Source organism: Pipra filicauda, unplaced genomic scaffold (genome assembly GCF_003945595.2).
Source record: "Pipra filicauda isolate LSUMZ 115617 unplaced genomic scaffold, ASM394559v2 scaffold36_size6622888_pilon, whole genome shotgun sequence".
Classification (NCBI taxonomy): domain Eukaryota; kingdom Metazoa; phylum Chordata; class Aves; order Passeriformes; family Pipridae; genus Pipra; species Pipra filicauda.
The window spans coordinates 2,130,335-2,156,121 of record NW_024104498.1 but is presented as its reverse complement, the minus strand read 5'-3'; the positions used below and the strand labels follow the sequence as shown (position 1 = coordinate 2,156,121).

General features: G+C 37.9%; 1 protein-coding gene across 4 annotated transcripts in view; it reads right to left on the bottom strand.

The window, feature by feature from the left end:
* Positions 1–25,787, bottom strand: part of USP33 (ubiquitin specific peptidase 33) — a 33,854-nt gene continuing 8,067 nt past the window's right edge. The window contains exons 4-24 of one of the 4 annotated variants that reach the window (XM_027744061.2): positions 24,979–25,041; positions 24,404–24,556; positions 22,464–22,563; positions 19,547–19,616; positions 19,214–19,327; positions 18,424–18,502; positions 16,263–16,683; positions 15,725–15,865; positions 14,127–14,239; positions 12,616–12,788; positions 12,410–12,513; positions 11,793–11,826; positions 10,952–10,997; positions 9,444–9,624; positions 8,338–8,464; positions 6,840–7,009; positions 5,819–5,900; positions 4,706–4,814; positions 3,257–3,359; positions 2,472–2,540; positions 1–1,099 (exon numbers count right to left, since the gene is read on the bottom strand). In XM_027744061.2, the coding sequence (XP_027599862.1) occupies positions 942–1,099; positions 2,472–2,540; positions 3,257–3,359; positions 4,706–4,814; positions 5,819–5,900; positions 6,840–7,009; positions 8,338–8,464; positions 9,444–9,624; positions 10,952–10,997; positions 11,793–11,826; positions 12,410–12,513; positions 12,616–12,788; positions 14,127–14,239; positions 15,725–15,865; positions 16,263–16,683; positions 18,424–18,502; positions 19,214–19,327; positions 19,547–19,616; positions 22,464–22,563; positions 24,404–24,556; positions 24,979–25,041 (2,610 nt within the window). In that variant the 3' untranslated portion in view covers positions 1–941. The remainder of the gene's footprint in view (positions 1,100–2,471; positions 2,541–3,256; positions 3,360–4,705; positions 4,815–5,818; positions 5,901–6,839; positions 7,010–8,337; positions 8,465–9,443; positions 9,625–10,951; positions 10,998–11,792; positions 11,827–12,409; positions 12,514–12,615; positions 12,789–14,126; positions 14,240–15,724; positions 15,866–16,262; positions 16,684–18,423; positions 18,503–19,213; positions 19,328–19,546; positions 19,617–22,463; positions 22,564–24,403; positions 24,557–24,978; positions 25,042–25,787) is intronic. The other 3 variants (XM_027744058.2, XM_027744059.2, XM_027744060.2) reach the window with 3 other exon arrangements.

The following is a 25,787-nucleotide window of genomic DNA, read 5'->3' as shown; positions in this document are numbered from 1 at the left end:
TGCCATTCTGCATTCCAATATAATGAATTCAATAACGTTTTGCAATATATACATTTTATCCAGCTTCTGACATTAAAGGTCATCATGCCAATGAAAATTTTTAACAACACAATAAAATCCTTCAAATCGAAATGCTTATGAATGTAATTCAAGAGACCAGACAACTTAATTTTCTGGAATTTATATCACTCATGTCCATAATAATTTTACATTTCACACTTCATGCTCTCAAATGTTACCCTAGAGAAGACTAAATCTTTTTGCCACATATACTATTAAAGACACTAGCCAGGTTTATAGAGTTACAGAAGACTATAATAAGATGTAAAATTTAGTAGGCAATAAGTTATGACATTTGCTGACTAAAACATTATTCAGTCTACACTAATGTTTGATCCATTCAAATACAGTAAGTATTTGGATGTTCTGTACTACCCATTTCATACACTTACAGTGCAAAATAAGTGACAATTTTTTTTCCTGAGCGTTTAGGAAATGAAAATCCTTTTTCTTTATCACTGATTACAGTCCATTTAAAATATACTCCTCATATACCTAGGTTTGTCAAGACTGTACAATTAAGACAGGCAAAAGTTTGTAGATATCAGAAGCCCAATGAGGAATCAGAAGGGTTACTGAACATCTCTAAAGTTTGTCCCTGTTTTTCAAGTCTAAGGATGTAACAGGATTATTTATAAATTCAGAAATTACATTTTTTTTTCCATTGAGCAAAATGTACAAACCACATGCCTTCCAAAACAGAGAAACAGCTGCTATTTAAACAAATTGCAATACATATTTCAACTTACTATTCTGTAGTTAATGTAATGCCCAGGGACCTGTGCCTCCAACAGACATAAGAGAATAAAACTTTTAGGAATGCATTTTGGGCATTTTGTAAGGAAGCTGTATTCCTTACAAGTTCATCTTTCTGTCAATAGCTACAGACCATGAGTTTCTAATTCAATCTTCTCCTCTGTTTGCAATATATCAGGTTCAACTGGAGGAACAGGTGGTCTGAGGATAATCTCTGGACCTCCACCATAGATTGACTGAAGAAAATTCCATGTTTCTTCAGATATTTGTCCAGAATCTGCACCTGAAAAATTTTTAAAATTTAATTACTATTTAGAATAATTCTTTCATTATTTAAGTCCAAACAGATACAAAACCAAAAAAAGAATATGGATTCAAATTTAAAACTGTAAGCTGCATTTGTGCTTCATCTTGCACCAACTGCCAAACCCAATTATCTATTTTGTGTTAATTTTATCATTCTTGATTCTTACAACTACCTGCTCTAAATTATACATACTTGCATAAAACACAAGTTCTATAACAAACATCTTTTCTAATTCCTATCAGTGAAGCTGACAACTGGTAGCTCTTGGTCCTCAGGAAACAACAATTCTTATCATAAGGATATTTAGTCCCATCAATTACACAGCACAGTTCAAGGACTCAAGATTCTTGTTTCATCAGGGAAATTAATACTGATAGTAAAGAATAAAAGTAGGAGAACCACAGTGAAATTCTCCAAACCCCAGAGAGAAAGCATTATTATCAGGACAGTAACAGCCCCAGGAATGCTCCTTGTGTGATGGGTCAGTCCAATTTCTTCTTATTCACTGTTTGAGAGTCTTTGTTTATGATTCCATTCCTCTGAGGAATCCTAGAGGTCCATCTCCTGTCTCAAGTCAGGATTTCTGGTTTTCTGCAGCTTTTCACAGTGGCAAAGCACAAGAGAGCAGCAGCTCATCTCCCCTCCAGGTGTTAACACAGTGATCCTGTCTGACCCAGTGGGAGTGATTTCCTCACACTAACCCAGGCAGAGGTCAAAGTGCTCTTCTACCAGATGGAACACCCTCTTCCTTAAGCAAAAACTTCAGCATCCTCATGGTAAAGGGAAGGAGGGAGAGAAAGAGAGAGAGGAGAGAGAGAGGACAAGGAGGAGAAGGAAAAGGAGGAGAGAGAGGAAGAGAGAAAGAAAGAGAGAGAGACAAAGAGAGAGAAGAGAGAAGCCATAACAAAGGGACTTTTCCCCCTACCTCCTGTATTCTCTGTCCTCACCACCCGCTCCAGTGGTGCCTACTACTGTACTTTGCCCATTAAAAGTTCCCAAAGAGGACAGGTACCAAGAGCTGCACATTTGTTTACCTGCACTAACTCAACCTTGCAAAGCTTCATCGGCAGAAGTGTTGAGAAAACCCCGATCAAGCCACGTGGTCCAAGGCCAGAGCACACTCCCCATTCCCAAGTTACTCTGCACCTCCCACACTCTCTCATCAGCACTTGGATTAGTCTGTTAGAGGTACTAATTCTTTATTTCAAGAATAAGCTGGTCCCCGCAAAATGGGCACAGCACAGATTCACTAGAAATTGCCATTTTACGGCAACAATAAAAAAAATACATTTCCAAATTTCAGCAAATACACAAGGAGCCCAAAGCTGCAGCAATGTTGGACACCTACCTTGTTTTAGCACAGCATTCCCACATTTTGTCACTGCAATCTTAGCATTATCAATGGGACCTGGAGGATCTAGTGTGACAGAAAAAATATTAAAACTGGGAGAGCTGAAAACAAACAGCAGGTTGGAGGTTCTGTTTCCAAATGGAAGGAGAAACAGCTCATTTGTTTACTGCTTGTTCTTGTACTGCTTAACAGTATGTTCTAAGTTGTTAAAAACTAATCAGATTTTTAATTAGGAGCAAGTTTTTCAAAGCATTCATGATTGCAGTAAGTCTTCAAGCAACGTAAACCACAAATTAATCCTAATTCTTACCCCTAGCAAAGTTGTCCTAAAGCAGACCAAGGCTGTAGGACATTTTATCAGTGTTTCCATTTTAAAACTTGAAAGGCATCTAAAGTGAGCTAAAGTGACATTATCACAGTGTAACTGAGCTATCTATGAGTTTAGGCTGTGACACGAGGTCACCTTTCTCTCCAGAAATTATCTGTCAGTTTGCACAGCCAAATCCACCCCCTGGTACTTAGGTACAGTTTTCCTGCTGCAGCAAACAATGAACATTCTTTCCACAGCTACCCCATTATCCCCCTGCTGTGAATTATTTCTCTGTACTTTGGTTCCTGGGTGCATCTGTAACCTGTAAAACCCGTGTCTTACATGTTTCAGAGCTTTCACTGCCTTCTCTGTCTGTCCTTCTACCAAAGCAGGAACAACTTATTTCAAGAAACAACTCCAAGACAGCAAAACCCCAGACATCACCTGTGTTCTGGAATGGAGCACAACTTACCACTGTCTTTGCCCTTCACAAATGCTTCCCATTCTCTGAACCAGTGCATACTGATGCAGTAAAATGTTGATGGAGATTCTTCTTCTTGGAATGCTCTATTAAGCTAAAAGGAAAAAAAAATGCTGTTTTCTGTCTTTTTTTTCTTTAAACTACTGAATTCTGTAATTATTAACAGCAAAACATTACACTGCTGTAGAACATTTTAAAATAAAATAGCGTTTTGAAAGAGTTTCTCCATGATTTTATGGAAGGTTCTTTGTGTGATGAACTGTATCTTCATCTAGGTTTGTTCTTCCCTAATGTTTTGAGCAGGTGACAGAGCAATTCCAAGCAAGGAATGGTGATCTAATGCATTGGGGCTTTCCATGACTTACAGATCTTTTTACAATGTTATTCAGAAACGAGCAAAAAGTCACTTAAACCTTTAAACCCATGATCTTTTTAGCTCTGTAGTAATACAGCTACACCTCCCCTTTGAAGTCACGAACCTAAAGCATCAACACAACTTCTTAAGGTTTCAGATGGAGCAAGTTTTGCAATCATCCCCTAAAGCAATCTCTAGAGAGGACATTTTCTGTGTACTAACCAGTAACAACACTTGCACACCAGTGCACACAAACCCACTGTTTATACTGGAAGGATACTGACTGCTAAAGCAAATGAGGTTGACTCAATGTGGTTAATAATAATTACTGACCAGTGGTAACCCAGAGGGAAGAAAAATCAATTATTAAAAATTTCAAACAGCAGTTAAAACATGAGAAAGCTATGACACCATCCCCGAAGTGTGATTAAAGGACAAACAGGACTGAAAGAACAGACTCAACTCAATTTTTCTTCCCCTCATGAATTCAGATAGCAGAAATGGGACTCCAATACCTCTGCATTTATTTTCACTGAAAACTTCAGAGCACACTTTTGGTTTAAGAATAAATCCCTACCACTGGTTATTTTACCACTCAGACTCAAGCACATAATCATCTAACTCATGGAAAATACAGTAGCTCCTCGATAGTAATTTTACAGATCCATATTTACTTCACACTGAACTACTTAGGTTTATGTGCCCAATGGCTTTTTTTAAAATGAGAACTAAAGGTTATGATTACATTTGTGTTGGCACAGTATTATTGCACTTAAGCCTTATCAGATTGCACAGAACAGACCACTGGCAGTGTATAAAGAACAACTGCTCACGTGGCTGCACTGTTTCCACACTGTAAAAAAGCAATTTAAGAAACACATTAAAAGTGGATTTCCATATAAACAGTTATCTGGGCTATCACAAGAACATTACTGCTGCCATTAGGAAAGAAAGGATTGTGTACAGGTATACAGATATTTAATAAAAATTCCATTTGTTATGGGAATCTCCTGTGCAGTTCTGGGTCAAGTCATCAATGTTGGGTGATGTCAAAGAGCAGAATGGAGAAGTGTTTACTTTTTTACCCGAATAAACATTTCCAATTCATTTTTCCTCCTTTTTTCAATTCTTTCAGACTCTATTTGGCAGGTATGACAAACATACAGATGGTTAACAGCTGGGCCTCCTCCATATCTGCAGTAAAAGTAAAAAAAAACCATTAATCCTGTGAAAAATACCATGTTTAGCCATAACAAGTCATACCTCTTTTATACCTAACAGATTACTCTCAAGATCTGGAGCACCCCACAATCTCTGGGACTTTTCTATCACATGACTTAAGTTTGACATCTTCTTAAAGATATTCACAGACAAGGGAGATCAACGAGAAGTTCAAAAACATTTTCCTTCAGAAACAACAAATACTTTTGTATTTTGCGTGCAGAAAATGAATAATGGAAGAAAAATTCACTATATACAGGGAAAGTGGAAATAAGCTGCAAATAGCATTGGTTTTACTTAAAATTTTAAAATATCAATACAAAATTTAAAAAAATCGACCCTTTAGATGTAGTGTTTAGGTAGCAGGACATTAACAGCTAAAAATATTTAATGCAAGGGCAATGTAGAGTCTTTTAGGTCATCAGCAAAGCTCTTCTGCAGCTTTTTGTCACTCTAAAAGGAGCCATAGCTTGTAAGAATTGCCCCTTTATAAGCAAGCACTTAAACCTGCCCAACATTAAAAAGCATGGAGTACTTGTCCAGAACACTCAGATATAAGTTATTTGGAAGCAGCACTGGCAGCTGAGGCCATGGGTTCAAAGCCAGCAGAAAAGAAAAGCTGTCTCCAGCCAAGAAGAGAACAGGAAGCTGCTACAGAGAGCTCTTTCAAAACACCTCTTGCAAAGGGGACTTTTGCTGACCTACTTTGGTTATTTTGTACATACCATACGTGTTTATTGGTTTAATATTGAAGTGCTGCCCCAATAACACACCACTCTGTGGAGCCTTTTAGCACTGCTTTGCACCAGAAAATTAAATAAATTGGCTGTTTGCAAGCCCTTCACTCAGCTTTGTGCCTGGAGTGTTTTTTCTTTCCTCAGCCACTAATTCTGAGGTCTGATGTTGCTGCTTGGAACATTTCTTTGCTCTCAAACGGCAGCACTGGAGTTTTTTTCCAATTATGGTTCCAAAGTTACCTGCTATACAGATTATCCCATATATTTTGAGGTAGCATTACAACCAGGTCCTCTATGAAGTTGGCTTTGTGTGGAGGAACACCTGCAGAAGGAACAAAAACAAGCAAGAAAATCAAACAATCAAAAAGACCTGTGGAATTTTCGTGGGGGTGAGGAGACTATGTTAGAAATCCCCAAAGAAATAAAAAATAGAAGCTTTCAATGAATTCAGAGAAATCACAAGTTTTAACCCAGTGTAATCTATTACTGTATTTATGAAGATCGCTCTTAAATTTTAGTCTTTTATGAAGCTGAAAAGTTCATAAAAAGCAGGAGCAAACTACCTGAATGGTAAAAATTAAAGAGCTAGAATGCATTTTAGACACTGATTTCAAAAAGCTTAAGGTATGCAGTTCAAATGCTAGTGATTAAATATTTTGTTTATGCATGTAAGCACATCAACAAAATGTCTATTCAAAATTCAAGTATTTTGCTTGGTGTAATTAATTTTTATTAACATTTAGCACAAAGTAAAATTTTTATGCTCCTATACCAAATATACAGCATTACTACTCAATTTTTACACTGCTATGCACTGGATACTCTGCATCAGACCAATTTCTTATTCTACAGCTTTCAAACCTTCTTGTTGCTTCTAGCACAGAGCTGAGAAAAATATTTAAATTGGCAGCTGAAAACATTGAGGAGGATGATGTAGTGACAGGATTTTTAAAAATGGGAATACACTCGTTTAGGAGGCAAGCAGATAAGCCAAGCTGATCCTCTTCAAGAATGAAGGAAGTTTAAAAACAGAATCAAACATGTAGAGAAAAGAAAAAAATAGGATAACTTCACACAGTATAATTTCCAATTAGTCAGCTACTAACATAGGACAAATAATTTACTTAGAAGTTATAATTTACCTAAGAAGTTATAATATGAACTTACCATAGTCAAATTCCTTTAACTAAAAGAAGTGTACACCCTGTTTATAGCTAAAGCTGACAAATTGTTTTTTAATGATTCTCAGTGACAGTCTCACCTCCATGCATACAGAGAAAGTCATTATTTGAAATTGGTCCTGGCTCTGCAAAAGTCTTGAACTTGTTTAACCACTGCCTGGAAACGTAGAACTGCAGCAGACTCGGCTCCATCATGTTCAGCAGGCTCGAGATCCTCCGTCTCTCCCTCTGTGCTTCCTCACTGCTCTTCCTGTCACCAAAACACAAATCATTCAATACATACATCTCCTTGGGTACACTGCAGGTAATTTAGTTTTGAAAAGAAAACTCTGCCTTCAAGTAAATTACCTTGAAAATACTTTGAAGTTTTTGCAGCCCAAGAGCACAGGAGAAGGGCTGTGCCCATCTGCCCATTTCCTCCACCCTGCTTTTGAGATAAAGCTCTGCCAGCTGCACTCCTTGGGCAGATGTTCCTCACTTACCTTCAGAGGTTAAGGTTAAACAGGAATTAGATCAGCTAATTCCCCCACTTTTCCTGTGTCCCCCTGCTTTTCTCACTGAAACTGCTGCTGCTGTACAAGTGGAAGTAACTCTGCTCTCCTGTTTTAGACTGTAGAGAATCTCTCTTCTCCAAAAGCAGGTCTGAACCTTTCGTTCCATCCTCCAAAACTCTGAACTCAAACTTGACTCAGCATCACAAAAAAACTGAGCCACCTCAGTTAATTTATGGTGTGAAAGTTGAGTCCAATACTAACAGAAAAGCTTCAGGTAAAAATATGCCTCTAGTGACAAGGCTATTTACAGTACAGCAAAACAAGATTAAAACAGTAGGAAAAAACAAATGCTGTGATCAAAAGGTGTGTTTAATACTGTGTATTTCGTTACTCTTTAGTTTCTATTCTGTTAGCAATAAATTTTAATATTAATCCTCATGTCGAGTCTCTTTTGCCTGTCGTGAAACCTCTCTCATCTTTTAGCAATTTTGTGTGAGTTTTAAAAATTGGGCCACAGTAAACCCATGACACCATTTAAAATACATTACCTGTTCAAAGTCAGATCAAATTTATTTAACAAAACTCTTAAAAGTTTGATAGTGAAATCCCTTAAACTGAAGATGATGATAATAAAATGACTACTCACCTTTCATTTTTCAAGAACAGACTATCTTATAAATTCCCTGAAATTAAATTACAGCACAGGAAAACCTCTGTTGTTCCACATCCCAATCTGATAAAGACTTTGCATGATTCCATCCAGAGCTCTAACAGTTAAAAACCTTCCATGTGCAAAACCTCCTCTTGAGCAGAATTCCCTTCCTCTAACGGAACACAAGGTAACTGGTGGCAAGCTCTAAGTGTTGCTTGAAGTTCTCTTTCCATTTCTCTCACTGTGCTTTTTTTGTGCAGGCTTAATTTTCATTAAGGATTAAGTTTCTCTCCAGCACAGGCTTTTCTGGTTGGTCAAATTATTCCATAATAATTCTTGTGGGGCAGCTGATTCCTGAAAGCTGCCCCTCTGCTTAAAAAGTTAGTTACATACCTGACTCAGAGAGGTATGATCATACTTCAAAGTTCTTACCTGTAGAAGAGAACATAGGCTTCTGCATTTTGCACTGTGGATTCTGATACTTCTGTGACACTCTGGTCATCAAATTCATACCACAGGTTATTTAAATTGTTGCGACAGTAAGCTATGTAATGGCCACCTAGAGTGGTAGAAGCAAGAGTTATTAAAAAGGCTCTAGAGCTGCCCATCTTACCCTGCAATACATGAAAAGGAAGTAAGTCCTAAAAAAAAAAAAAAAACAAACCAAAAAAGTCAAGTTTTAAATAGGAGAAACACAGAATCATTAGCAGACACAACTTGGATTTCAACTTCTTTCAAACTCAACATCAGTTTTTTGTCTGTATTTCTATCAGTTTGAACACCACTGCTTTCAGCATGTTCTTGAACTCTTCGAGCAGCTTGTTGTCTAATGCAGTCCTGAACCAGTAAGACCGAACAATTAACCCAAATCAGTTCCCACAATGAACTCTTTGCAATTCTTTGTGTGCTTTCTATTATAAAGTAGCATAGATGTGAAACAGCTACATGATATCACCACCATTAACTGTGTTTTGAAGATTATTTATCATATATTTTAAATTATTACTATTTTTAAATACATATTTAGCTGCCAGTAGGTAAATAATCAAGTATGTGCTAAACTGATTATGTGAAGCACCATTTAGCAAGCACCCAGAAAAAGAAAGAAAAAAAATTCATCCAAACAATGGATACCTCAAGTTTGAGAAATATGAGGGGGTAACTTCTATAATAATCTATGAAGTTACTGGCTTAAAACATCGCTTTCTCCTATTTTCCAAAGCTTATAAATATTAAAAGCATCTCGGCAGACATGACCTTGACATGCAGCAATAATATGTTTATTCAGCTACTTGTATCACTACCCACATACAGCAGTTCCTGCCTGTTTTGGGGTTAAATGGCAGCGATCATCCACCTTTTTAAAAAATTACTGACCTCTCTGTGATGGTTTGTAAAACCCTTTTCAAATAAGTAATGCATATAAGTGTAAGTAAGGCACATTATCTATTTACCCTCCAGGATATGGAACCACCCTTAAAGGGAAGTGCTGATGTGAGTTTTAACTGCAAAGACAAAGCAATGGAGCTCAGACTCACTGCTGGCAGTTCCATGGTGGCAGATGACAGACAGGAGATCGTAAGTCACGATTTGAGCTGGACTGTCCTTCGCAAGGAAAGGCTGAAGATCGAGGCCTTCCAAGGGGAAGGACACGTGGGTCCCAATTTTTGTGGAAAACATAAGTTCATGTCTAAATCTTTTGAGGTGAATGCACAATATCTGTAAGAAGGATTGACAGATTCAGTCAAGAACTACACACGGTATTTGATATTAAATAACTGAACTGTGCATGCCATCTTTTCCTTTTATCATCCCAAGAATACTTTTCCCAGTGACCTGAAGCAACACGAGCTCTTGTGTTCCATAGATGATTTTTGTTGGTAATCAGTTGTGTCTACTAACACTGATCACAGAATCATAGAATCAACCAGGTTGGAAAAGCCCTCTGAGATCACCAAGTCCAGCCCTTGCTCCAACCCCGCTGTGGTTCCCAGCCCATGGCACTGATGCCACATCCAGTCTCACCTTAAACACTTCCAGGGATGGTGAATCCACCCCTCCAATGGCAGCCCATTCCAATGGCTGAGCACTCTCTGTAAAAAATTTCTTCCTGCTATCCAACCTAACCCTCCCCTGGCACAGCTGAAGACCCAGCCCTCTTGTCCTACTGCTGCTTCCTGGGAGCAGAGCCCGACTCCCACCCGGCTCCCCCCTCCTGTCAGGGAGTTGCAGAGAGTGAGGAGGTCTCCCCTGAGCCTCCTCTTCTCCAGGCTGAGCCCCCCCAGCTCCCTCAGCCTCTCCTCACAGCACTTGTGCTCCAGTCCCTTCCCCAGCCTCGTTGCTCTCCTCTGGACCTGCTCCAGCCCCTCCATGTCCTTCCTGAGCTGAGGGCCCAGAACTGGACACAGCACTCCAGGGGTGGCCTCACCAGTGCTGAGTCCAGGGGCAGAATCACTTCCTTGGACCTGTTGGCCACCCTGTTCCTGAGCCAGGCCAGGATCCATTGGCCTTCTTGGCCACCTGGGCACACTCTGGCTCATGTTCAGCTCCCTGTCAATCTGATGCAGCAGTGAACAATGTACCTTTTCTCCTCCTCAGTGCACATATTGCACAATCCTGTCATGAGGGACATTGATTCTTCCTGATTATTGCAGCCATCAACTCATACTTTGAAGTCTAAGACTGGATTACTTTTAAAACGTAAAGTGTTACTTCTAGAAAAGACTTCCAGTCTGGCTGTGGTGTTTAATTCTATGACCTACAGTATAAACAGTAGTATATATAATAATATGATTGTTGTTACTGTCTGAAAGCTGACAGTAACAACACAGGAAAATCCCATTCCTATAACTCTACTTGTCACTTACAAGATTCATTTTCTTACAGGGTGAATAATCAAATGTTGCTCACATTCTTAAACAAATGCCAATATGAAGACAGGCTTTCATCAGCATTATAAACACAATTTACTGCACACAACTCATTAGTCTTAGCACATTCCTAATCATGCAGCAAAAGTGTATTAAAGTGCATATTGTAACTGTACCTCAGGAAATTTTTGCACTTTGCAGAATTTCACTCCATTTCTTAACCTAAGCAAAGGAAACAAAACAAAACAACCAATACTTAGTTCTGAAAACTTTTTAGTTTACTGTGCTAGATCAGGAAAAGTCTAAGCTGAATGTTACGTCAGTAAACCCAAAACATTTCTGGAACACAGACTAGACATGGAGTAGCCAAGATGATACAAACAATGAGGCTTTAGAAGACAAGACAATCTGTACTGCTGAAAAATTCAAAGCAGCAAACACAGATAATCAAGTCCCAAGTAGCTAATAGTTTCTCTTTGCATAAAGGAAGGAACTTTAAGTTCCATGAGAGCTGATTATTCAGCAAAAGAGAAAAAAAACGTACTAAGTTTATTTTTAGGAAACTATCTACAGCAGATACAAGAAGGAATAACACTCCTGTACCACAGAGGGCTTCAAGAAGTCTTCAGACCACTTCTGTTTCTTGGTTCTTTTGTATTTAAAGACATAGTTTATTTACTTACTTTTAACACACCTTAGTGACTTACTGCATATCAGTGAAAACCTGCTAATATTAGAGAGGGCTAAAAGCTTTTATTTTATCAATCAAAACAAACTCAGATCTAAAATTGTAAGGGCACGAAAAAGAATTAAGCACATTTGGTTTGCAATGTGGGACAGTAAGTCAGTGTTTCCTGACCCCTGCACCTCAGTAATATCAAATTTTTGACAGCCAGAACACAGGGTAATATCAAAAGATGAACAGTACCTGTGACATAGCCAACAGAAATAAATGCCTCTGGACTAACAGAAACATGAAAGACCTCAATGTTAAAACAAAGGTAAAAGCCAACCTACTTTTTACACCTTCCACAGCTGTACATGTTATCACCTGCAAATATCAGGGAGAAGAAATTCAGCCATTATTCCCTAAATCCAAACAGTTATCCTTCAAGTGCATACATTTAAAAATTTCAAAGGAATTTATCTTTAGGTTTCATTCAATATTTAAGAGTTGGAAGAGAGTTGACATAGCAACTATAGAGAAAGCTTCTTAGGTTTTATGTTTTCAACTAGGAAGCAGTACAGCATAATCTAAAGAGATGATGCTGTGTAATTTAGAAGGGAAATAATTTATGACGTCCAAATTAAGCTTATGAGAATGAATATTAATATAGGGGGGTTTGAAATTTTTATGAACCTTCAGTTTATACAGTTTCACTAAACCAAATTCAGATTTACTTGACATTTCTAAAGCAGCTTTCATGGGCATCTCTTATCTCAAATATTCAAGTGAGTGAGAAGCTTACCTTTTTGAAAGGAATGATCCCAAAAGAACAAGGAATGACTGTGTAACAGTCTAACAGGTGGCCTCTGCTTAATTGAATCAAGCTAAGAAGATATTAATCATCTTATTGGGATAGGAGGGAAAAAAAAAAACCAGAAGAAATGTGTTGATGGAATGAACCTCTTACCCTTGAGCTCATCTCTGGCGAAAAAGGCAGCAAGACAATCTTGTAAGGTTACAACTGGACCCCAAAACCAGCTAGGAACACATGAGACAACAAACCTGAAACATCATTGACAGAAAAGAAAGAAAACCAACAAATGCTCTGCCAGAAGAGCAGAAACTAGAATTTCAAAACAGACAGATAAAGGCAACAAGGTAAATATGATTTACCTTTTGAAATATTCCATAAAAAAGGCTATCCATCCCTGGGGGGCATAGGCTTCTCCACAGGACCCTGTCTTGACTAGAGATGTCTGATGACTTGCAGAATGGAGTTTAGCAAGATCTTCCTTACCTGGAATAGGCAAGGACAGATCCTGAAAGGTCTCCAGAGTTACAGACAGCTAAAAAAGAAAACAAATGAAACACAACAGAGTTAAGCTTGAAGAGAAACAGCAATTAAATTCAATTCTGTAAAGTTCACCAGTAGCTACTGAGTCACTGTATAACTGAAAATTCCACAGGGTAGCAAATGAATTATAAATAAGGAGATTAATAAGAATTCATTTTCTAAAGAAGAGGAAGCAAAAAATAACATTTTAGAATGAACCTGCACATTGTTCTCACTGAAATATTAAGTCATCATTATTTATCTTCCTACCAGTCATACAAAGCACCATGATTTCTGCCTCAGGCTCCTGTTATAGAAGCTTCAGAAAGCTTCAGTGCATTGTTTCCACACTATTTTACTTTGGCATTACCTTGACCTGATGTAACTGGGCTCACTGTGGCAGACCCAGCTGTGCTGTATTCCTGCTCCTGGGCTGCATTCACTGATCACATAATCCCAGAGGAGAACACCAAGCAAACTTTAGAAATTCTGAGCTGTTTTTTTGAACTTGCTCATCAGATTATCGTGAGGTCTCACTATCTTAGATCTCAAACAAGAGAAGCAGTAAAGGCATGCAACTCTATCAGGGTTAGGTTTAAACCTTATGCTGAGAAAGTTGTCCCCAAGGTAAGGATTTGGATATCCAACACTTGATACAATTGCTTTGGAACTGAAGTGGTCCACTAGACCTATTTAGATAACTGACTTCTTTTAAATAACCACATGTGCTGTTCCAAGTAGTTCTCTGAGCAAACAGTACAGAAAAAAAAAATCAACTTTTCCTATGTTGCACCACATCTTGCAGTAGAGGACAAGTTCAGAAAGCAACTAATGACTCATATCACCTGTAAAAGTGTCTTTACTTGGATTTTTTGGAAGACATGAATTTTGTTAGCCTCAATCTACCTGATAACACTGTTCCAGCAGTATGATTAGACTACTGTCTTATCTTTTGTTTGCGACAAGAGGTACCTGAGAACTTATGACAGTAGCAGATATGGAGGATATTGGGATATTGAGACTATTATTCAAAACTAATCATACCTAAGTGAAGTTGAAGAGCAAGCCTCTTTCTCCATCCTTGCTATGAGCCAATTCTCAAAATGTTATTTTTCAGTTCTGACTAAATATCCAGCTCAATTAATACAAGCTATTCTAAGCACTAAGTGCTGGTAGTAGCTACTACTACAATCTGAGTAAACAAGCATGAAACCACCTAATGTTCTGAGGGATCTGCCACAAAAGAATATAAAGTCACCAGAGAAGGACTGCATTCATAAAGTGGTAAGTATTTGTATTGAGGGAAAAAAAAAATATATATTGAAAGCTAGAACTTTCTCTGCTTACTCACCCGATCACAAGTCAAGCACTGGACTGAGCTTATTATAGTGCCATCAAATATGTCAGAGATAACACTCCTGTACTTCTTGCGCTTCTTCCTTTTGGGGGATGACACCGTTGAAACTATAAAGTGACAAAAATAAAATGCTGAAGGAAATCAAAGCACAGCAGATTCTGATTTCCTTCAGCTTCGTATTGTTACAAGTCACACATATTTTGGGTTAAATTATGAGCCAAGGCCTGTTTACTATTTACTAAATATTTCTTAGAAATTACACCACCAGATCGCTGCCAGTACCAGTCAATACAGGCAGGTTCCTTGTGCAGTTTGTGGGGAACAAACACCAGGAACTTTTGCCTCTGTAAGTAAAACTCAAACTGCCAGTCTTGAGATCTACAGCCTACTGCTACTGCTCATCTTGGCAGCAATCCCCCAAGGTATAAAGTTAAAAATTCTACCTGACACTAAATTCCATCAGAACTTCCCAGGAAGTTTTAACCACGTTGGGCTGAAGAGCTCACACACAAGGTTATTGCATCACAACACTAATCCCAGTGAGGTGGAGCAGACTCAATGTACCTCTAGAGTCCAGCCTAACACCAGTTTATTAAAAAACCCAGGTCTGTCAGCCTCTCCTTGTGCATGACAGGCTCCAGTCACCTCGTACCTCTTCTGACAGACTTGCTTTAGTTTGTCTAAAACCCTCCTGTAATGGTGAAGCCAAAACTGGAGACAGTAGTACAGGTGCAGTGTCAAAACTGCTGAACAAATGAACCTCGAAACAGGAGGATGTCAATGATTTCAGTCCATTAAACCACTGCCATTCAACACCAAATTAAAACATTAAAAGGATAACATGAACATGTTCAGAACTTATCCTGGACAGCCTGGTGAATGAAAGAGGATCACAATATTCAAGATGCACGAGTTTTTGGTTTGGGTTTGGTGCAATGCCAAATGCAAAAGAATTGCAAATTCCGAAAGATGAGGTTTTCTTGAAGTAATCTACTGTTAGACAAATAAGGGAAAAAATAATAATATATTGTTCCTTGTACCCCAAAGCAGCACTGGCTGGTATCTAAAGGCAGTAAAAGTCTAAATATTCTACCTGCTGATAAACACACTGTCCTGTGGGGAGTGCCAGAAGAAATAGTCTGCACTGCAGGGATATTATCAACCACAGAACAGCCAGCATGTACAGCTGCACACAGCTCCTTAAACCTCAACACACTAAAATGCTGATTTACTGAACTGCTGCTGCAGAACCAACTGCTTGTTCTCTGAAAGGCATTACCTTTCTGGGGGTACTTCCTTCTTACACGTTTCTCCTCTCTCCAAACCAGTGCAATTGAGAAAATTGTCTAAAAATGTTATTCCATCCTCCCAAAACAGAGGTAAATAGTATTTATACTCCAAGAGAATCAGACCACTACAGAAATACAGGGAGTGATCTTATATGTCCAGCTTACATAATGCTCTCTTCTCTCTCCCCACTAGAAACAGGGCATAGAAAACCCCTGCATTGTTACACAAGACCTAAGAAACACGATGAAAACTGTAATGCAGAATAACTCAGCTCCAGGTGGGAGAAAATAAAGGGCCTGTACCTTTTTTGTGGACTGGTGCCAGCGAAGAGCACGATGAGAATGATTTTGGAGGACTGTTTGACAAGCGTGTGTTCATCCCTTCAACTGATGATGGGCTTTGGGCTGCAGACATGTCATTCATGTGGACATCATTGATGTATTCTGCAATTAATATTTCCATTATTGCATAAATTCTACCAAAATGACTGCAGAATGAACAGACACAATGATCATGTAACTAATTAAACCAGACTGTCAGGTCACTGGATATTTAGGAGCATAGCACCATTTCAGTTCCTCTTAAGTTAAGAACAAAACCAAAAAAACCCACTCTTCTGGACTATCTGTCCCGTACAAATTGTTGGCTTTTCAAGGGAATTAAAAATCGAATTCACAACACCTGAACTGAAAAAATAAACTAAGAAGGTACATTGTTTACAATAACATCACCTCCCCTATTTGAACTATACCTCTAATATATTCTCTAACTCACTTCCACTCACACAGATATCCTGGCTAAGAACTGGACTACTTCAATTGCACGTTAGCAATGCATTACCTGAGAATCTGCTGTGGATCTGCACTTTGACAGTTCCTTGATTATTTAAGAATTCAGTGGTCTCTGAAGCAGCGTTTGAGTCTTTTTCCAAGTCTTCCATAGAATTTGCTCTTTTAAGCTTGTTGCTGGATATTTTTTCTTTCTGCCAGTCTTTGGACGTGACTGAGTTGTTATCATCATCCTGAATTAACATGGTTGTTTCTGCAGGATCCTCTAACACAGGTTTGAAAATGGTGTCGTTTTCTGTTTTCTCACAGTTTCCACAGGATTCACAGGGCTGGAAGCTCAGGTCTGACTGGCTCTTGTCTTCTTCCATACTCTCTTCAACACTCATGGGCTGGGCATCTTCCAGTTCCACAACTGGCTCTTTAAGTTCCTCATGAAGCAAATCCATCAGGCAACGCAAAAATTCCTGTGCATCCTGCAATTTGAAACAAGTTTTACCACCTTATTGCATTTTACTTGGAAGATATTAAAGTAACTATCAGGAAAAGATACACATAACTAAAATGAACTAAATACATAACTAAACTACAGGTGGCTGCTAAAGAAGAAAAACCTAAATTCCTCTGTCTTGTGTCTAATGTTGAAAACAAATTTCATTTCCAGACCACTCATGTTTCCTGCCTCCATTTCTTGCACATTACAAGTAATCTCATCATACAAGTTTCACTCCAAAACATTTCAATTCAGCAAAAATACCACCACAGCTCCCTGGAATGATCAACATAACTCCAGCAACTACCAAGAGTCTGGTCAGACTCCAGCTTTGCTCGTAATAGAACATTTTAAGGAGCATTTTTTTCAACTTTCTGCAGCATCTTCAGCAAAGCAACCAGAGCCTTGTTTTCCCTGGGCATGAAGCACCTGATTAAAAAGCTCTGTGATGTTGCTTAGCCTGCCTTTCCAATTGCATCACACTGCCAACAAGATTTTAATTCTTCTTCTGAAGCCTCAACAAGATTCCCCAACTGCAAGTGTTTCTACAAAGAGCTGTCAAGTGTTACTACAAGTCTAATCTGTGTTTGGAAACATCTTAAAATTCCATCAATCCACGCAGCTGCCTGGTCCTGGGCAACAGAGAATATCTCATAAAGCATGTGAGAAAACAATAGACTCTTCTTGGCAACTACTACTGCTTCGATTTTCTTCTGGTCTCTTTTCTGTATTCTGGTTGTTCATAATACTCATTTTTGCTGCTCAACATTCCCATCCATCACAGCAATTACTTATTAAGCTCACAACTGCTAATCACAAAACTTGCTTTTTCTTAAATATTACGACTCTCAGACTTGAGTTTGGGGTCTGGGTAATAAAAAAAAACAACTATATGCCTGCTTTGCTGGCAATCCTTTTACAAAAGAATATATATATATATATACATATAATAATATATATAATTCCTTTTTCTCTCTGAAGATTGGACACTGACTTTACATCTACATGCAGCATTTGAACATTAAAACACGTGTTCTAATCCTCCACTCCACAAATATGAAGCACAGCAACTGAAACAGCAAAATTCCTTTTAATAAATACAGGCTCCTGGAAGACACTACTAAGTTTTTCTAATTACAGGGTTGAAATTTTTCATCTGACCCAAAAGCTTTTTATGAAGTGCTGCAAACTGTATGAATGCAGCAAGATAATGTATGAAGGATCAACTGAAGAATGCCTTTGCAATACAATAATCCACGTGTATTTCACAAGTTCCCAAAACACACAATGGTGGGGTTTTTCCCCAAAGACACTAAATGAAAATTGCATACTGAGTATTTAATTTTTTTAAAAAATATCACTGGTAGATAAATTTAAAAATAATCTGTTATTTTTGAACACCTTTATCTTATTTTCTGGGACTGCTCAAAGATCAGCAGCGTTATTTCCCACAAAGGTAAGGTTTCTATGTTACTACTTTAATTTTCCTGAAATAAAGGAAAAGAAGTTGTTCTGAGAAGATGAAGCCTTTTGAGAATTTGATATAAATAAACATAAAACCTGACTTAACTGTTGATTGTTCCATTTCAGAGGATCTGCATTTGAAGCATACCAACTAAAATTGACATTGCATATGCTTTAAACAAATACAGAAGTATGGTATCTTCAGCATTAGATTTCTGCCTAAGCTTAGGTAGATTTAAAAGACATCAGACAGTTTTACCTGTTGGGAGTAGCCTCGAAACATTGGATTAACAGTTTTAATTCCTTGAAATAAACCAGTAGGAACAACAGATCCGGGCCTAAAATAAAGTTTTAAATATATAAACGTTAAAAAGCAAGCATTTCAGTGGAATTTTCTATCTTTATTTGAATCATAATTTTACCTGCAACTGAACACCAATGTTATTAATCTTAACCAAACTTAATATTGGTATTGAATTATTAATTGGCATTGAATTATTAACTGACACAATTTTTAAAAAATCTGTCATCCAACAGAAACTTTATCAGGCCTTTTATGCCACATTTCTTACCAGAGAATCAGATGACAAATCAGACATATTCTTGGCACTATGCACAGTTACTGTTTCTCTACCTTTGTATTTATATTTTGAAGTACTTTCTTAGACAGAAATTCCGTATAAAGAGGGAAGGGAAACAGATAAATCATTAATGCAGGATGAAGGACACAGAGAGGATAAAGTAGTTAAACATTTTAGGTGCGTTTCTGGCAGATATAAACACTTTTAAAGGTTTAATGCTTTAATCTATTTCTTGTCAGACCTTCCTTGATAAAATTTATATCAATTATTTGTCCTCTCTTTGGTAGACAGGGAAAAGAACAGCTTATAAGGAGTGTTTGAATCCTGCCCCTTAGTCTTCCCTTCCTTATTTAAGAGAAATTCTGTGATAGACACAACATAAAAATGAGGAACTTAGGACAGATTAATGCATCCTTCATGCCTCTGGAGTCCATTTATTATTATTTCATTACCAAAATGATGCAATACCTGCTTTTGTGCCAGAGTTCTGTCATCAGCTTGAGGTAACTTTTACAAATTGCTGGTTTCTTATCTGTCCTGGCTAAGCCTCCACAGTCAAGAAAAAAGTGTGTCAAAGGTGGGCTGAATAAAAAGAAAAAAACCAGTGAATTCTTTTAAGGTTCTTAAAATAGAAGAGGAAATCCCCATTTCATGCAGAATTATAACATAAAAAGAATACTACTTTATGTCATTGAACAATTCCATTTCCTACATCCTTAAAGGCTGCAACCAAACATTTCCATCTTGAGAAAATGCACACATAAGCAAATATGAAATTGCATTTACAATCATTTTCCGTACCAGTTGGAAAGAGCTTGTAAAGCTGCATTCATGTAACAAGTGTTTCCAATATTTTTTAATCCTGTTAGACCTGAAAAGCAGAATGAATATACTCAGCAAGTCTGTTAATCCAACACACAACATATTAAGGAAAATACTTCCTAGAAAACATATACTAATCAAAATACTCATGTCATGCTTGGGATGCTGATTATAATGCAGAATTGTAACTAAAAGAAACATTCCTAAAGGAATGCCAACCTAACTAGAAGCAGTAATTGTGTTTTGATTTTGGTTGACCAAAGCACTTCAGACAGGTAGACTGTATTTCATCTGACTGACTGTTGGTGGTTTATGACACCTGCAGATTTTAATTTAAAATCTGTTTATCAATATTTAAGTTTCACTGCACGATTTATCTGTTCAGTTAAACTTTTGCTATGCTGCCAAATCACATTACCTAAAGCTTCTCAAAGACTTTATTCTTCTGTCCCAAGTTCATGCTAATAGTCAGATTATGTTAAACATTCAAAACCTGCTCAGTGATGTGATTACCCCAGAATCAAAATTATAATTACCTGCCATTACTCCTTTTCTATTCCAATTATATACCTTTAAGATTGACATATATGCTTTCTGTGATTATGAATTATGCTATTCATGGCTACTAAAGTGTTACATTAATGAAGTAATCAATGTCAAAATTAAATAGTTTTTGTAGGAGGAAACAGTAACATTTCTAAGTAAAACATCAGCAAGAGTGGAAACAGCAATAAACACTGATGGCTCTATGCAGTTCTTCAAGTACAGGAACAACCCCAGTTGTTTTATTAGACTGTGGCAGAAAAATAAAACTTACTAAGAAAATCTTTCTATATCTGAAAACCAGTTTGGTTACTTCACTTACACCTTCTAAAACACAGAACCTAAAACCTGAGTTTTAAAATATCCTTCCACCTGTCTATATGGAAATATAGTCCTGCTTCCTGTACCTGAAACTTCATTCTGCCCTTCCATTTCTACTACAAAAAGGACAATCATTTTGACTAAAACTGGAAAACAAGAACAGTCATGGGATTTTAACTTTTTAAAAATTTTATTTCTTTTTTTTTAACAGCAGCAGATGTATCAGGAAGATATTCTCACTGCGTTTTTCCAGCCTGTAATATTGCAAGGCAAGTTTTCAAATAGACTTCTTTTCCTATGAAGATATATTCTACTGCTTGCTCCACCAAAAGCATTTCAGAAGAAATTTTAAGAACAAAGTTAAAATGGGGCTAGAGAAGTTTCTCCCTTTTAATTTGATAAATGTCCTAACGTAGACACATCGTTATTACTGGGAACTTTAATACAATTGTACTTGCACATTATTCTACTTGTACATTATTCTACTTGTACATTATTCCTACAAAGTTATATTCCCCAAAATATTAACAGGACAAGATACAGAGCTATACAAATACACCCATGAGTTGGAGAGGCTAACTAGGAATAAACCACATGGCTTAATGATTGAAGGGCAGATGGCTAATTAGTGGGGTGGTGACACATCCAGAAAGACCGTGCCAGACACCAGAAGGGACAAGGCAGGTTGTGTGACCAATGCCAGCAGAATTAGGAGAGGGAAAGCTGGGGGTGGGTGAGCCAAGGAGAAACCAGACCCATCGCTGGGGTTTGACCACAGCCAGAAACTCAACCCCACAGTGGCTCACTCACCCCCTCATGGGGGCACAGGGGGAGGGCTGGAAGAGTAAAAGTGAGAGAGCTCATGGGTTGAGACAAAGACAGTTCAATAGGGACAGCAAGAGCTGTCCAGGGAAGCAGAATGGAACGAGGGATGCATTCAGCACTCCCCATGGGCAGGCAGGGGCTCAGCTGCCCCAGGAAAGCAGGGCTCCATCCCCAGTAGCGGTGACTTGGGAAGACAAGCACTCTAACAAAGTCCCACTCTTCCCTCCTTCTTCCCCCAGGGTATGGTCTGGAATATCCCTGTGCTCACTCAGAGCTGGCCCAGCTCACTGTGCACCCCCAGCCCTGTGCTGTGAGGAGCAGGAAAGGCCCTGACTGAGTGCAAGCCCCGCTTGTCCTGAAACACCCCTGTATTATCAACACTGTTTCCAGCACAAATCCAAAACACAGGCCCAGAGCAGCTACTGTAAGAAAATTAACTCTTGCCCAGCTAAAACCACCAAACCCAAAGACATGCATAAATTAGAATAAGTTTTTTATCATCACTGGCATCTCAAAAACAACAGCTCAACAATGTGCTGGCCAGATTTTTCTGAGAAAATGGTGCTTAGAAATAGTTTCTTTGCCATCAAACACATATATCCTTTTTAGAGTGATCACTAAGAATTTGAGACTTCTAAGAAATAATAATTACTGTGTTCTCTTAAGAAATGAGAAATTAAGACTTCACTGTTTTGGGATTTCATCACTCTCATTTTCATCTTTACACTAGTTTAATATTAGGGTGGGGTAACCTTTGATATCATGAAGTTTGGCAGTGCACTAAATCAATTATGTACAGGAAAAACAAATAACCCAAGCCCCATACTGGGATACTACAGGCTACAAAAAGGGTTACTCAAAATGCAGGAAAGCATTCAAATCAGGAACCTTTTAGAGCAGGTGAAAACATTAGAATTGATTTTATAAAAACCTACTTTCACCAGAGTGGCTAGAATACAACTAACTCAACCAGGACTCCAACATGTTTTCTTGTTTTTGTTGCTGCTTGCATGGGTGCACATTTATCACCACAGCCTCTGTTCTGAGGGTAAGGAAAGACTGCTGCAAGAAAGGTGAAACTAAAAATAAAGATCTTAGTTGGAGCAGAAAAGGAAACAGTTCCACTTAAAACAGAACTAGTAAATAGCTGGAGAACAGACCTGGAGACATACACATGCAATAAAGGGCTGGATTTTGCTTTTATTACCTCTAGTCTTCAATTCATCCTCTTCCACTTCTATATCTAAATCATCAAATACAGCTGCTAGTGGAATCTTCAGTGTGGGATTACTAGGTATTTTAAAATCCTTAGAAGGAGAAAAAGAAAAAAAAAAGTATTTTTACTTGTATTTATCACTTTTCCTCTTAATTAAGCTTCTGTATAATTTTACCAACAAATCTAGAAATTGCGTGAACGCATTTTGAAATCTCACTGCACATGAAGGGACAACACCAGGATTCCACAGATACCCTGAGAAAGTTTACTAAGAAACCCTCCAGGTTTTTGCTTTCAGATCAACGCTGCAATATTTTATAACAACGGCTGAAGAATCAAAAAACAAAGCCAGGGATTTCATTTCTTTCCCTCAGATAAAAAAACTAAGCCAGCACCAAAGAGCTAACACAGGAGCCATCACACAAAAGTCAGTGTAGGGGTTTTTGATGTGCCACCAGATGGCTCACTGCAGTTAATGAAGGCAAATTAAACTCTGGGAAGAAAAATGTACAAATAGAGAAACAAAGCATTAGGCAGGCAGGCATTTATTGCATGACAAGCTCTTTTTGTAAGCACATAAATAAAAAACCCTTAACAAAATGTTTGACAGACTTTGTGAGTTCTACTTATTTTTCTGTGTATTATTCCCGTTTCCTTGGAAGATTAAAGCAGGTTAATAGAACAGAAGTTCAGAAGCTTGAACTCAGCTTCATTCCAAGTGACCAGACAATGGAAATTTAAAAAAATTCCAATGGCTCTATTCCAGCTGAGCTGCTGGCATTTTATGAAAAAATGGTCAGATTAGGTTCATATTAAACACTAAACTTTGAAGTGAAAATATTAAAGGATATTTCTTTTTACATACACTGAAAAACTGCCCATCTTTCTGCCCAACCTGTGCATCGTGGTCTCTTTTCTACTGCTCTGTGTCTCAAAAACACATTTAGAAATACTGTACTTCTACTTGTGACCATTTTAGCCAAGTTACCTGTCATTTCACGTGACTACATTAAATATGCAATAAAGAAATAACACTTTTTTTTAAGATACATGCAAGAAATTGCAACCTAACTTTCTCCAAGACAAGGCTTATCTAGAAAAGACATTATCAGAGCAAACAAGTACTGATGCCACTGAAGGCAAACCTAACCACAAGAAGACAAGCAAAACCCAAACAACAATCCAAATCCAAACAAACCTTGTGGAAACTGCACGTTTTAAATTTGTCTGTATAACATCTGCTTTGCTCATATTTTTTTCGCCCCTAACTTGTCTGCAATATCATCTCTAATGCTTTATTTATTATTTTACTTTCCAGTTACTGGGATATTTGTTAATAAATGTGGAGTCAGGCACAGCTGAGCACTTTTACAAGGTCTTGTCTTTGATGCTATAATCACACAGAACACTCCAGTCTTAAGGCTGTGTTTTACTTAACTACTATGAACTTCCCAGATATTGCCCACAGTTTTTCCCTGGCAATCCCAACTGCCACAGAGCACTAAAAGCACTCTCACAATTTCTAGTTTGATATGTGTTTTCCCACGTGAATCTAACACAATACATTTGTCATTCTACACCAATGTTTCACCCACATTTGGAACATCTTCAAGAGCTGACAGAAGAGGGAAGCACAGGTGAACTACTGCAATCTTGTAACCTTAAACTCAACCCTGTGCCTTTTCTGTACCTCACAGCTGATTGTAGATTACAAACAATTAGACAGTAATTTGAAAAAAGCATTCAGTGCACAGAGGCAGAACACAGAAGCTGGGCAACGTTTCTTTAAAGAAATTCTATTAATTTCTCTCCCATTTTCAGAAAAAAGTTCAGCCACGAGAATGGAGGAAAAGTCAGCTTCTCTCTTGAGAGAAAACACAATATTTACTGCAAAGCTACAGCTGCCTTTGTTTCACTGGGGTACAAAATACCTGCACGCTATTTTCTTGTGCTTGGTGAGACGATCTTGCACTTGGCAGTGGAGAATGAGATCCCAGTTTTCTGTCCAGGAACACTTCCTTACTACAGGCATAACACCAAACACGGAGTGTAGTGAGGTTGACAGTTAGACAGTGTTTTGTCTCCTAAAACAGAACAAAAACCAAAACTGTGATTCGGAAATTTGGAATAATTAAATGCCACCACATGCAAGCTAGAACAGATGTATTAATATGTTAGGTATTTCAATAAAGAGAGGGGTATGTATGTTAGAATAGTAAAAGAGAGCAATTCAATTACTGAAATTTTAGCACAAACTATTCAACACTCTTTAGTACAAAGCACTAAAGGTACAATCAGAATCTAAGACACTGTCATATGTAATTCCAACTCTTAAATTCACATACTCCTAAATTAGCAAGACCTGCTTCTCTCAGATGAAAATCAAACACAGCTGATCAAACTTCCATGCAGTTAGTTAATACAGGTTATTGATTTCACTAAAGTAGAAGTTCTCTAACTCTACTTCATTGGTGCAAGGAGCTGGATTAGTAGCAATTACACATACCTGGGAGTGGGTGGTACTGTGATCCACGTGGGATTCACCACAGCCAACGTAGGTGCATCTGTTCTGTTGAGCAAGACATGAAGAAGTACACTGAATTAAAAAGTGGTGTCAAAGAGGTTTACAGAATAGGAACATACTGCCAGTCCCTTTAAAACTCACTCCAATTTCAAACTTGCAGTCCTACACTAACCAAGAGACATGCACAGTAAGCATTAAAATAAGTATAGCATCACCTAAAGCAAAAAAAGAATGCTGCAAGATTTAACTTCTCTCACTGATGGGCAGTGTTAGATGTATAATGTGTTTGGAATATATTTTTTGGCCATTTTTATATATTTATTCATATTCCTGTCAACATGTAATTTTTACAGTTCACGATTTGGTAAAGACTGTTACAGAAAATACAAAGTTAATCCAGGGTCTAAATGCTAAAATACTGAATGGCAACAGCCTCAGAACACTACACATTTATACAAAAATCCCTGTATGCCCCTATCTGCAGTGCCTATTTATCACAGTATTAGTTCACAACTAATTAGTTTCTTCACCATTAAATAAGAGTTTCCAGCACTACACAGCTAAGAAACTACAATCGAGTTATAACATGCAAAATAACTGCTGCTTTTAATCATGCTCATTGCAAAACACATTTGGCTGAGCTGAGGGTGGAATCTTGCAGCTGCCAATCTTCGAGCAGTTTTCATTAATTCCCCAGGTGCACGAGTCAAGACAACCACAGAGGAGGGCACAGCAGGTTATCTGTACAACTCCCCAAGCGTGTTAATGTACACAGTGAGGAAGCAGCTGAA